Below are 13,734 nucleotides of genomic sequence, written 5' to 3'. Positions count from 1 at the left end.
TTTTAGTTTATATTAGTAAAAATTTTGCTTGACTAAAAAGTAGTGTTTGTTGTCAATGACAAGAGGCAACTCAGCTTATAAAATATGTGCACTGTCAGCAACACTGGTTTATGATCTGACCTCTTAAGTCTTCCAGTAGCATTTTTGCATGATTTCTGCAAGGTAAAGGGTAACTTTTCTTTTTAATCTTTGTCTTCATTTGCATATCCCTCCCTTTCAGCTTGCTAGTTAAGTAACAGTGGCTGCTGTTTCCTCCAGCCTCTCTAATTACAGGATGATTGCTGCTGAGGGCATTGCAATTATTTGTGAGATTACACCTGCCTTTTCTTAGTAAATGAATCATCCTTAAGTGACAGTTTGACTGTTGATTGTGCTGGAATTAAGGAGGATTTAACGAGCAGGCTCAGATCTCACTTAGTGCTGTTCCAGACAATGTGCCATCAGTGTCAGCACTCACAAGGTGCTTCCTCCTGTGCCTGGTAACAGGATTCTGCTACACAATCCGTGAAGGAAGAGCTGCTGCTCCTGCCACTTTAGATGGAGGAGAGCAGGCAAACTCAATAATTGATACCAGCAGGGCTGATAGCACCCCCGGACACCCGAGACAGGCTGTTTAACTGCCTCAGCTGCTGCACCACTTGCTTTTCCCCTCCTTGGAAGAAGCAGGTGTTTGGCCAAATGATTCTCAGCTTGGGAAAGAAATGCTTTTCCAGTAGTTGACAGGAGAGCAGGATTAGGAGAGTCAACCTAGTTATATGTACTCTTGAGTTACCAGTCTGATACTCTTATTTTGTCACTTGCTGATTTTAAAAGATGATATATTCTAAATGTGTTCACATTAAAGGGGGAGAACTCCCATGGGCCTGTGAGAGAGGTGGATAATCAGGAAGAATGTTTTGGTGGTTGTTCCCTATATATACACCCTCAGGAGCTCCCTCTAAAACAAGTTGCATACTCTCTGCATTTATGAATGATGGTGTCAACTGATTATCAAATATTTCATTGCCAACAGTGTTCCTAGTTTTGGATGCAGGGCAGAATTTCCCTTAAATATGTATTAGGTAAGATGGTGGAGGTTAGGGGATATTCCTGTTAATGGGATGGGACTGATTATTTATGTCTCTTCACAGCACCTGAAATTGTAACTGGTTTTGTGACTGATTTAGAAATGCATTAAATGCAAACTCTTCCACTGCTTATATGTTCTTTGGTGAAGTGTATGAATTTTCTAGGATAACACAGATGTTCAAAAAGTGAATTAAACCAGTGTAAATTCAGTTCCACCACATTTAGAATGCAAGTGAATGCTTGTAAGCTCTTCTTTCATGGTCAGCGAGCTCTGTGTCACATTTTAGTAAGTTATTTCAAATTCTGGGATAGCACAGGGAGAGCTGATTAGTTTTCCTGCTGTTCAGAGCAGGGGCTGTCCATTTATCCATATTCCTGACAACAGGAGTTTGGAGCCTTTGCCAAAGTGACCACAGTGCAAAGTAATTGTTAGCAAAAGGGCTTAATAACTAATAAATAACTACATAACTTTTATTGTTAAACCAGTTGTCTCCAGTAGAGAAATACTTCAAGTTAGAAGATATTTTTCTTCATCTGTTATTTATAGTTTTCCAGATCCACTTATTGAATATTTTTGGCCTATTTCTCACTTTTTGGATTTAATTTTGTTTCCAATCTGGTCATTCCACACTGGAGAAGTATTTCAACAAGCTGTTTTGTTTTTTTTCTCCTGGAGTTTCCCATTAGCAATATTTTTTTTTTTTTACTGATAGGCTTGTCCTTAGGATATTTCAGTTCTTTTACAGCATATTTTGCTTTCTGAGTCAAAAGCAGATCATGCACAAATGGCATCTTTAATGTTTTTCTGTCAGATCTGAGTCTCCTCCCAAAAGGTTGAAAAAGAGTTCTTTGCAGTTGTTTTCAGTATTTCTGTAGTACAATGACACCTCTTGTTTTTTAACAGGATTGCACGTTCTTCACTCGGAAGGAAATCCTTCGGTGAGTAAATTGTATTAAACTTCTCCTTCATGATCTCATGGAAGGGACTAAATCCTTTTATCTGACTTGTGAGGAAACCAAATAAGGCCAGTTATTTTGCATGAATGAATGAGTGTAGGATGGGACTTAAGATGCACTTATAATGTGTATTTGTTACAAGGAGACTGATGGTGATTAGCTTAAGGTCCCAGACTTTTCTGTGGCTTTGCATGGAAAGGACTTGCTGCTTTTCTGCTCAGTTATACCCTGAGGGCACATCCTTCAGTCAGGGCAGGTCCTGGTATGGGCTGAGGTGTGGGAAGAACTGGTGGAGCTTAAACTGCAGAGCACTGAGAATGTTTTAGTGCCAACTTCCCCACAGAAAGTCACACAGCTTGGGATCACTGTTTGCAATAAAAGGGCCTTGGGTTTTCTTTTGTAGTAGGGATGGATTGAGCCAAACTGAAGCTGTTTCTGCCTGTGTATATGCTGACTTCTTGCCATGGATCTTTGATCTTCTGACCAGTCAGGTTAAGGATCTGGGAAAGTATGACACAGATCCTGTCCTGTCACTACCCATGCTGTTTTTCCTGAGGATTTTTGCCCCAATAGAGGGGGAGAATAAATCTGGGGTATGTATCTAGACCTAGGAGCTCATAATGCTTCAGGTTCTCAAATTTGAAAAGCTGCTCAGACATGAGAAACTTTGTTTTCATAAACATTGGGAACAGTTTTGAGATCAGAAGTAGACATGATCTCTGAGAGAAATGTTACTTGCCTCTGCTGTGTTGCTGTAGAGTTCAGGAACACTCATGGTCAGTGGCTCTGTCAAGGCAAAACTAGTGGGGTGCTTTATTTTTTGTTGGAAAAGTAGAGGTGGTATTTCAGCTAATTCCTTGCATAGCCTGTCCTCATTACTGCTGGAGAGGGGATGCTCTCACTCCTCAGCAGTGCACAGCACCTGAGACCCCTGTGCAGGAGGGACATTGCAGCACCACTGCCTGGGCATGTCCTTTGGTCCAGGTCCCTCTGAGGGTTGTTACAGTTTAAAATCCAGTCCTGTGGCTGGAGAACATTTTCATGAAGGACCATGGTGTGACTGAGTCAGGACATGTGGGCAGGGAGTGGGGGGGAGCTTGGCCCAAAGATAAGCTCAGCTTAATGCAGGCTGGCTCCTGCAGAGGTTCTGGTGCTCTCAAAGTGAGCCAAGGCTTTACAAGAAGGAGTGACCATGGCAGGGATGTAACTTCTTCAGCAAAGCATTCCTCAGCTCTGAACCTCCAGGAATGGCACATAATCAACAGCTATAAACAAGTTCCGTGCTGTGTTTGTGGTATCCTGAAAAAGTCCTGCAGCTTCAGTAAAAATGAGTGGTCATTTTATGCTGGCGAGGCTGCAGCAATGTTAGTTCTGCTTGAGAACACTGGATTTGGCAAGAACAGAATTTGCCATCACAAATTGTTCACAGAAACAGCTGTGAGTCCAAACTAACCGAAGCTGTGTGGTTTAGATGTTGGAAGTGATTGGTGATATTTCTGGGCCAACATTAGTTCCAGCATTTGGATATGGAATAAAAGATGTCCCCGTGCAGCCACCAGCTCTCAGATACATACATTATATAGCCAGACAGAAAAAAAAATCCCAAATAGTTTAATTTCCTGTATAAAAGAGACCTTTAGCCACCCTCTACGTCTTAAAAATCAACAGGTACTTTTCTTCTGTTTAACAGGGCTGCCTTGACACAGAACTTTAGAAGAAGATTTGTTTGGATTGGATAAACTGAAAAAATTGCTTTATTTTTCTCAAATTTTATTTAAACTCAAATTTGTTAAAGCTTTATAAACAGTCAATTACTTGTATTTGTACTGTGTTCCTGTGAGGGGAAATGGTTATTAGTTAAGATTTTGACACATTACAAAAGTTAAGGTTCTCTTTGTCACTTTGAATAACTAATCTGTTCTGAGAATTGTGGGTGAAGTGATTTGTAAACTGTGATACTGGGTCATCCTGCTCTTAGGAGTAATTTCTTTTTCTCTTGTGGGATGATATCTAAGGAAATATTGGAATTAACCTGAAAGAATAATGGACTTCTAGTGCAGAAAGCAAAGTGAATTACTTTGGCACATGTGCACCTAAAATACATCTAAAGAAAAATTTGTGGACAAGTAAGAAGCATAAAACATGTGCAGTACAGGCCCCATTTAAAGCATGTGACATAAAATGTGACCATTTTTATAACAAGACTGGAATATTGGCTGGGGAGAATGGAGTCAGAACTGTCAAATGCTGATAAAAGAAAGGAAATAAGGAATCAAACATCCTCACTGAAACTGTAATTAGGAAACTGCTCAATCTGAGTAAGCAAACTTTTTATTTTTATAATCTGGAAAACATTTTCAAACTGTAACTTCGAACCATCATGTGCAACTGAGAAAATATGGAAAATGGACTTTGGAAAATACACTGCAGATTTCAAGAACAGATATTCTAAAGCAGTGAAATTTGAAAATGTCATTGCATGGCAGGCAAACAGGGATTTACAGTATTGCAAAATCTGGCTGTGGAATGAAGAGTCAGCAAGTTTTGTTCTCTTTTTCTGGGCTGCAGTGGGTAAAAAATACTTGTAGAGAATGAGTTTGCAATGTGCAGCTTTGACAAGCAGATAAAAACTGGCTGAAATGAAGAGATATTCCTGCATGGAATTGTCACAAAACATCCCCATGCATTCTTCAGTTTTCCTTGACACGTCAGACTGAGGTAAAACTTAGGTTGAAGTTTGATACCAGGACGCTGGAGACAGTAAAAACAAATTATCTGGATTTGCAAACGTTCTTTTAAACAACATTATTTTGGGGGTGATTTTTAGTGTATGCCATATCCAAAACCTGAGGCTGCACTGCACACAGGACCTGGGGCAATGGTAAGAACAGGTCCCACTTTATTCCAGTAAGAGGACTCTCTTGTCCTGCAGGACATCTGTCTCCTTAATAACTGTGTGGTTTGGAACTACATTTGCAGGCAGATGATGTGCAATCTTTTTACCCTTCATGGCAAGCATGACAGAGTCGAGGGGTCACTGTAATTCCTTGGGCTTGGTGACAAAGGAAGCAGCACTGAACTGGGAGAGAGATTCTCCTGCTTTTCCAGAACAAGTGGATGCTTTTCTGTATGAGCAGGTTTGATGTGGGACAATGGGTGGGATGGAGACTGAGGAATTGGAAGCTTCTCCTCACTTTTTTACTCTGTCACTGGTCTGTGTGAGCACCTTTGACAAGTTACCACTGTAATTAGCCTGTGTTACCCACACTGAATATTTTCATGCCTTTTTAAGTATGAGGATAATGTTTCCCTTGTCTTGTCAGTTTAGATTGAATACAAATTACTGTCTAAGGAATAGAGTAGAATCAAGAGGTGTCTCTACACGTCTGAGGAGAAGTTTTACCAAATAGGTATAAAATGGGTTATGATCCCCTAGTTAATTAGCACTTACTGATTTAGTATATCCCTGTCTCAGTGAAGAGGGAGCTAATTACTGCTGGGAATTTGCTTATGCACTGCAGAACATTCCCAGGTAGGGTGTTAAGAAGAGCAGGATGAGTTCTGTTTAGGCTGAACTGAATTTCTTGTGCAGCTGCCGAGTTCAGTGAGATGATCCAGCAAGGAGTAACCTCACCAAAACAACAACAAAAAAAGCCCTGTCTTGCTCCTCACCCCTTTGCATGACTGTTAGTGAGGAAGAGGTACAGTTGTGTAGGTGGGGATGAGGGGATTAACATGGCAGCTTCAATTTAGATTGATTTAAACTGATGTAAACCAGCACGAGGTTGCAATTAGGTGAAATGAGCTAAGTGTTTTTATCTGTCCCTACAGGGAAAGTAGCCCCATCAAAAACCCAAACAACAGTAAATCTATTTTCTGCTGGTTTAATAAGCTGAATCAGCTCTCTGAGGGATCAGATGAGTGCCAAAGCTGGCACAAGAGCCAGAGTGAGCAAATGCAACTCCTGAAAATGAGGAGAGGAGAGCTAGGCTTAGCAAATCCCTCCCAGTGAGGTGTTGGATTGACTCACACACTGACTTCAGGGTGCAAGACTGTGGTGTCAGCATCAGCTTAAGTGAACAAAAACACAGGCTATGGTCAGAGGGGTTGAGGACACGATCTTCTGATCGGTAACCTGAGTGCAGATAGTTTGCAAATTATTAAAGAATAATAGAACTTATGAATTTTAAGTGAAGAAGGAATTAACACAGAATAGGAAAAAATGGATCTAGGAAAAGAATAAAATTAGACTGTGCCTGGTAAAAGAGAAGGCTGGAGCCCATAGCTCACTCTTGGTGTTTGACAGGCATTTATCACCAGACCTGTCAGGACACAACCGTGCTGTCTGGAAGGATGCAGAGCACACTGGTAGACAGTCAGTTCATAAGTGCCCAGAATACAACACATGTTCTGAGACAGCCACTGTGGATTTGTTAAAAGCAAATCTTCCTTTGAGTGGCTGCTCTTGTAAGTCAGAGAAAAGAATCAGGTGCAACATATCTTTATTTTGGTAAGGGGTTGTATTGCACTTGTGTGAGTGCACACACCTCTTGGGTAAGGTGCTGCTGAACACAGAAAGTTGGTGAGAGTGGTAAGAGCTGCAGACACTGTGAAGATCAAGATTAGCATTTTCAACTGTGCACAATATATTAGAGAAATTATTAGATTCAAAGTGAGCAAAAGGAAATCCACACACTCAACTGAGAAAAGATTGCAAGTGTGGAATGGAACAAAAAAAAATAAAACAGGGCAGGGAGTTGGTGACCCAAGCAAAGTGAGCATAATTTTAACAAACACTCACACAGACCCCCTCCAGTGCTCTTGCAGAAAAGGGAAATGTGCTGCTATGATGCATTGGCCTCAGCATTGTTTATAGAATGTGAGAATTCCACTCCAGTCAGCAGCGCTGGGGCCTCAGGAGGAACAGACTGCCCACTTTTGGGCATCACCGGTCAAAAAAGATTTGTTGTACTGGAAAACGTCCCGTAGAGAGAAACATGGACAAGAAGTAAATATGACACGTGAAGGAAGGTTGGAAAAACACTTTATTCATAGCAATGAATCTCTTCGTGTAACGTGCCTCTCTTGTGATTGTAAATGGGAACGAATGCTTGAGTTGTCTCTTAAAAGGCAGTATTTGTGTTCCTCAGTTCTGTAAATCTGATTTTCCAGCAGACAAGCTTTTACTCCAGTAATAATGGTTATGTGCTGGCCAGCCCATCTGTTTCTGCTTCTCCCTGTAGACAAGTACAATTTGGCAAATACCCAGGCAGTGAAATGCAGGTGTTCTGGGGTGTCTGTCCCAGCCAGAAAGCACAAAACTTGTAAATTAAAGTTGTGTCACTTGAGGCCAGCTGAACTGAGCTGGACAACTGCCAGGGGAGCATGGCACTGACTGACTGAGCTGGGCACCATCTGGAAAGTCAGCAAACCTTTGAACCTCTCTGTAGAAGAAAATTAATTAATTATTCTGTTTCATTCTCTTCCCTGCCTGTTTCTTGGCATGTTTTTGATGGGCAAAAGGTGAGGTGCAGAAGAGCCCTTTGAGCCAATCCAGTTATAATGCTGGATTTTAAATCTGAAACCTGCCTGAGGGTTAAGGAGTGAATTCCTTCAATAGCTGGAAAATTTTCCTTTTAAGGGAGCAAATGCAGCAAGCTGGTTGAGGTGCAGCTCCCTGTGGAGCAAGTTGCTGTGCAGATGGAGGGAGGGGTTAGGACACAGCTCCTGGTTTTCTTCTTAAAAATTTGGAGTTCAGATGCAGAAAGGGGAAATTCCCATATTGTCAGCTTTAGGGAGAAAAAAAACTGCTGGCCAAAAGAATATAGTTTGAGGGAACTCTGTACTCTTGGAAATGTTCCTGAGTTTTAGGCAAGAAGCTACAAACTGGAAGGACACGTATCCTGAATCTGCTCTTGATCTTCTGTCAGAACATAAGGAAGCACTTTTTTTTGTTTCCTTCTTCCTGTGAGAGTGACCAAACCTGGAACAGGCTGCCCAGAGAGGTTGTGGAATCTCCATCCTTGGAGGTACTCAGAAGCCATCTGGATGTGGTCCTGGGCATCCTGCTGTAGGTGCTCCTGCTTGGCAGGGGTTTGGACCAGAGGATCTCCAGGACTTCCTCACAACCTCAGTCATTCTGTGATTTTTAAATCACCAGCAGAAAAGAGGCCTGTGAGCAGGGTTTTGAGTGGTGCTTCAAGGAAAGAAAAACATGATTGATCTGCTTTTATCTATACTCACTATGCATCATGTAGTTCTGGGAACAGCAGAGTACCTGTATTGAAAGTCAAAGCCTTCCTGAGTATGACGAGATATTTTAGAATAAATATATGATTATAAATTGTATGCCCAAAACATTTCTCATAATTTCTTTCTAATTTTACTGCAGATGATTTGAGAGGATATTTATCTAGTATTCTCTTGAATTAATTTGTGCTGCTTCATTTTGTATTGCAGAGATGAATAAATACTAGACATGTTAACTAAAATCCAGCAGAAAGCTCATCTATCCACCTTTTCTCATCCTATTATGCTGCCTTTCTATAAATCTGATTTCTGTGTCCAGTTACTGTATTTTATCGATTTAATGAAAATAACTTCAAGTGGAAAGCATAAAAGGGACAAGGCATATCAGTCACAGACTTCCTTCACCTTTCAACTCTTCCTGCTTGCGTTTCTCACTGTTCTTTGTTCTTTATGTATTCATCAAAGTGTGGCAATTTAGTGAGCTGTGGTTTCAGTTTCTATCTGAAATTCCTGGTTGGTACCTTCAGATGTGGCATCAAGTTTCCTGTCGTTTTGGTTTCAGCATCACATGGTAGACCCCTGTCTCTAATAGCCTGTTCTAACCCCTTGCAGTCCTTGGAGGCAATAATTCCCTGAGGAATTGGTGCAGCACAGAGCTTTATGCCTCAGTTACCATGTGCAACATTTAACTGTTGCTGCAAAACCAGTTTGTGCAAGTATGGCATAAATCTGAGACCCTGACAGTATTTTCCTTATCAGTTGCTGACAGCCTCAAAGGCCCCTCCTTCCTCCCTTTCTCAGCCCTTGATTGAAGAACCTCCTTTCTCTCTGAGCAGCTTTTTCTCCCCGTGTGGCAGAGGATGTGTGCAGCTCACCACTGTGCACCAGTGCAGGGCCAAGCCTCTGCAGGGGGTTGTAAATCACTCCCAGCAGTGCATTCCCCCTGCAGTCTGTGCAATCCCAGCTCAGATGCTGCTGCTGCTTCTCCTTCCAGCCATCTCACTCTCCAGGGGCTCAGAAGGGCTGATAACTCAGACCTCAATGTTTCCAGGGCTTTGGGATTTTGTCAGAGCTCCTGCTGGTCTCTGGAGTGGTGAATTCTTCCCTGTGTCTTACAGGAAATCCTGCTCCAGCTGTTCTGTTCAGCTCTGCCATCTGGACAGGAGCCTAGAGCTTTGGTTGTGGTGAATAACCAAAAGTGCAGCTGAACAGCAGCTGAGCAAGTGGGAAAAATCCCTCTTTTAAGTTTAGAAAGATGGCATAAACTCAGGGAACAAAGAAACCAGGAAGAATTTATTTGGCACGCCGGGTCTTTCTCTCACCGAGTTTCCGGGGGAAAAAGACCCTTTGGGCTTACATCTTATACATTTTGTAGTTTCACAGAATCCCACCATTTTTCAGATAAGTTTAATATATTCATTTTTGCCTAAAAAGGTTTCTTTTCTCTAAAAAGGGCCTTTCCCTTTATTCTGATTGGCTGCAAGGTGTCCCCTGTCAAAGATGATGGATCTTCCTTTGTCCTTAACCCAAAGAGAGAAAAGAACTTCTGTGTACAAAACGATTTTTAGGAACTCTTGTATTTCCCTTATCTGGCCAAAAAAGACCCTGATACTCAAGTCCAGTTTTTGGAACTTAGATATCTTACAACTTCGTGATCACCTATAGAAAAAGCCGTATTTTTATTTCTCATAGAAGGGCTGACAGTTCAGACCTCAAAGTTTCCAGGGCTTTGGGATTTTGTCAGAGCTCCTGCTGGTCTCTGGAGTGGTGAATTCTTCCCTGTGTATTACAGGAAATCCTGCCCCAGCTGTTCTGTTCAGCTCTGGCATCTGGACAGGAGCTTAGAGCTTCGGTTGTGGTGAATAACCAAAAGTGCAGCTGAACAGCAGCTGAGCACTTCTGTGGTCCTGCTGCTGGCACAGGTCCTCCCATCCTGGCCAGGCAGTCTCTGCTCAGCTCATGGCACAGCTCCTGTGAGCTCCTGCAGGGATTGTCCACAGCACTCCCTGCCCTCTTTCACTGCTACACTTGGACCATTTTGCTGTTTCTTTTCTGTGAGCATGCTGAGCAATCTAGAGTTTACTCTTTGAGGTGGTCTTGATTGTAATGGTAAAGTCTTTGAATGCATTCCTGTTATTTAGGAATAAATAGGATGTATGTTGCTGAATAAAAATGTTTTACCCTTAGAGCATAAATCAAGGGATTGTTGCTATGAAGGCAGGACCAGAACTGGGGGAGATGTTTGTTCCTTTCTAAAGCCCACTTTAAAACCTCTATTTATTTCTAATCAAGGAGCCATTACAAGCTTTTATCTTTTGTTTTTATCTCTCCTTCAGTGCAGAGTTCCTATTACAAAGGCAGCCCAGCGAGCTGCAATGTGTTGTCCCTACATTTAATGGTGGAGATGTGTGGATACCAAGCCAAGGAAGAGCTGCTCTGTGTTGTAACACACCCACTGGTGACCTTGAGTACAGTCTGACTTCCCCTCAAAGCTGAATGGCAAATTAAAATTGCCATTACATGCAGGGTGCAAGCAGAGAAATCTTTTTTCAGGTCTCCTCAGATGTAGCTGGAGGCTCTGCTGTGAGTTTGGAGACATCAAGCTGTGTCCAACAAATACCCACAAAATGTCACCCCTGCTGACTCCAGGGTGCTACACCCTGGAGAAGTGGGGACCTGCTCTGCTCCAGCTTCTTTGCCATGTAAAATACCCCAAGTGGCAGAAGGAAAGGTGGCATCGACCAGAAGCAGGCTGTGGGGTCAATACTGTATTGTGCATTTCTTGTCCTGAACACAGCTTATTTTGTTCTCACTGGTTGATGGGCAGCTGAGTTGATTTTCAATCTGCTGCTGTCTTGTTCTGCCCTTACTTAACTGATTAATTTAATAGAGAAATTAACACACCCCCCCCATTTTCTTGCACTGCTGTTGCAACTGCTTCAGTTACCTCGAGGAGCTGAGTGTGAAAACTTCTGTATTTTCAAACACATCAGTTCCCTGAACCTCACTGCAGATTGTTAAGTGTTAGTGCTTATGCAAGGGACCTGAGTGGGGGGGGTGGCTTCAAATTTTCTCCAAGGGCAGATCAGCAGTCTGGGTTTAGACTGGATTAAAGTGATACAGAATCACAGCCTTAATCCTTGAGTGTGGTACATGAAGCTTAAATATATACCAGTACCTGTGGGGACAGAGCATCATCAGTAAATTAAATTTTCCATTAAATTTATGACTATTTTCCCTCCCACTCTCCTTTGTGACAGGGAAGACACTGCCAATTTTTCCTCTCCTTCTTCCATGCAGAGTAAATGAGGCATCCTGGTGACAAAGAGAGCACATCCAGGAATGGGAAATGCTTCTGCATGCATCCAGAAGAATCTTCTAGAGCAAATATAACTGCAGGACGTGTAATGGTCACTGCTGCAAAGGCTGATGGTTGCAGCTGTTGGGCATAAATGATGGTCAGTGTATGGGAATGGCAGCCTTTCCAGATCTGTGTGTTCAGACAGCACTGCAAAACCTGACATTGCTTCCCTGACAGACCCAAACGTTCTGAGTGTAGGACAGGCAGCTAAAGCAGCTTTGGGTTATTTTCAGATGTGCTTCTTGTGAGGAACACGCTGAGTAACAGCACAGAAAGCCCTTCCTCTCTAGGTCACAACTGCTCTGATGGGCTCAGGTCACCTGGGAGCCTTCTGCTTCTGCAGGAACAGGAGAAATATCAGAGCCTTTCTGAGAGGTTTGTTTCTTTTCTGTTTGCAGTTAGTAATTAATGGTGTTGAGGGATGTGTCAGAACAGTCAGGACTCAGAGCAGCATTTGGGAAACGATCCCTGGGTCTGACTCACAGGATTTGTCGTGGTGCACCACACCACAAGCTGTACTGATGTACTGCACAAAGGCAGGAGGATTATGGGTGTAAATAACCCTGATGTCTACTGAGCTTTACACTCTCTTACAGAACAGTTGATCAGAAATGCACTGTTTCTTTGCCAAAAACTAAGTACTCACCTGGTGTAGCAGAAGTTATTCAAGGAAACGGGAGTGTTGTGGAACTCCTGCAAAAGGGACTGTGTTCCCAGTGATAGTGGCTTTCTTGGGATCCTGTTAAGGGGCTGAGTTATTTTTTTCTGTTATTTTTTCAACTGGTTTTCTGCAAAATCCAGCATTTGATACACTGGAAATCCAGTTTGACATAAAAGAGTTCATTGTGTCCCTGAAGAACCTTCCAGCATAAAGACCTTCCAGTGGGAGAAGGTGTTACTGGTTTTTGTTGGTCAGTTGGTCAGGGGTTTTTTGTTTGCTTTTATGTTTTGTTGCAAAGGACAATGGAGCAAGTGCAACACACTGTATGTTGGGTTTGGAACTGAAGCTGGAGAAATCTTCTGGCCCTTTTCACTGTGGTATCAGCTGCTCCTGCCATGTGATAAGGCTGTTACAAATAAGAGCTGCAGGATCCTTGCAGATGAAAGTGTGGGGAAGACTATTTTATTGCTGTAATTTAGTTTGCAGGAGTCAGATCACAGCCACTTCCTACAGACTCCTTTGGATGCTTTAGTGTGAAATGCACTCAGGTGGAAAGCTCTTATACCTACAGATCTTTGACGTGGGGAATTAATGGGAGAGTTAGTTGGGAGGAAAACAGGATGTCAGAGCTGCCCTCAAATCTGCTGCTGATTACTGGCACATTTCTATGTCCAGCAGCTGCCTGCCAGCTCATTCTAGCAGAGTCCAGTCTAGAACTGAAAAACCACATCCTTCTTTAAGCTACTGAAGGGATGGATGAACTGCAGTCTAAATTGTTGTAATTTCTGTGGACAAGGTGGTGAATTCTGTCAGCAAGAAATGACAGGTTTGCCTGTTATAGAGAGACAAACCTCTGTCCTGGGAAAAGGAATGGCAGTGAGCAGCTGGGCGGAGCTGTGCCTGTCCCTTCTCTTTGATCTCTCTCCGTTTAAGTCTCTGTCATGGAAATAAGGTTGTTGCTTCACAGCAAATGGCACCTGGGACCCAGCATCACCACCCTTCAAGTGCCTTCCAGGGCTGTTTTTTTAGGTTAGAATGAAGTCACCTGCTCTGTAGGTATTGTTTCAAAATTTCTTATTTAATTGGATGAGCATCACAAGAAGCTTTTTCTGTCAAAATAATTCTGAGTTCCAGGTCACCGTGAGCCACAGTGGTGACAGTGAAGTGCTTTTCTATGTACCTGTAATCAATACTTCTTATTTGTCATCTTAGTATTGAGTCTCTGTTGTAGCACCGTTATTCCCAGTACTAAAGTAACTTTAAATTCATATTGTTATGGCTGTTTCTTTTATTACTGTTAATAGGTGTTTATTTTTGTGATATGCTTGTATTTCAGTAAGACTTGCCACATTTTTAGATTTGTCTTATGTTTATTGCAAGTAGAAAGGGAACCACCTTTTTTTTTTCTTTTTTTTACAAACATGAGGTTTAAGAGTTA

The 13,734-nt window shown here is 42.3% G+C and overlaps 1 protein-coding gene across 6 annotated transcripts in view; it reads left to right on the top strand.

The window, feature by feature from the left end:
- Nucleotides 1–13,734, top strand: part of CIB2 (calcium and integrin binding family member 2) — a 43,109-nt gene that overhangs the window by 11,909 nt on the left and 17,466 nt on the right. For 3 of the 6 annotated variants that reach the window (XM_051770436.1, XM_051770434.1, XM_051770435.1), the window contains exon 2: nt 1,973–2,007. The exons of 2 other annotated variants lie outside the window; for them this stretch is intronic. Coding sequence is in view for 1 of the 4 variants with exons in the window: in XM_051770434.1 (XP_051626394.1) it covers nt 1,973–2,007 (35 nt within the window). In the remaining 3 variants the exon portion in view is untranslated. Of the gene's footprint in view, nt 1–1,972; nt 2,008–11,360; nt 11,733–13,734 lie in introns of those variants that run through there. One more of the 6 variants, XM_051770438.1, reaches the window with a different exon arrangement.

Source organism: Manacus candei, unplaced genomic scaffold (genome assembly GCF_025592945.1).
Source record: "Manacus candei isolate 608988 ecotype Guabito, Panama unplaced genomic scaffold, ASM2559294v1 h1tg000119l, whole genome shotgun sequence".
NCBI lineage: Eukaryota > Metazoa > Chordata > Aves > Passeriformes > Pipridae > Manacus > Manacus candei.
The sequence above is the reverse complement of the archived record's forward strand: the minus strand, read 5'-3'. Positions and strand labels throughout refer to the sequence as shown.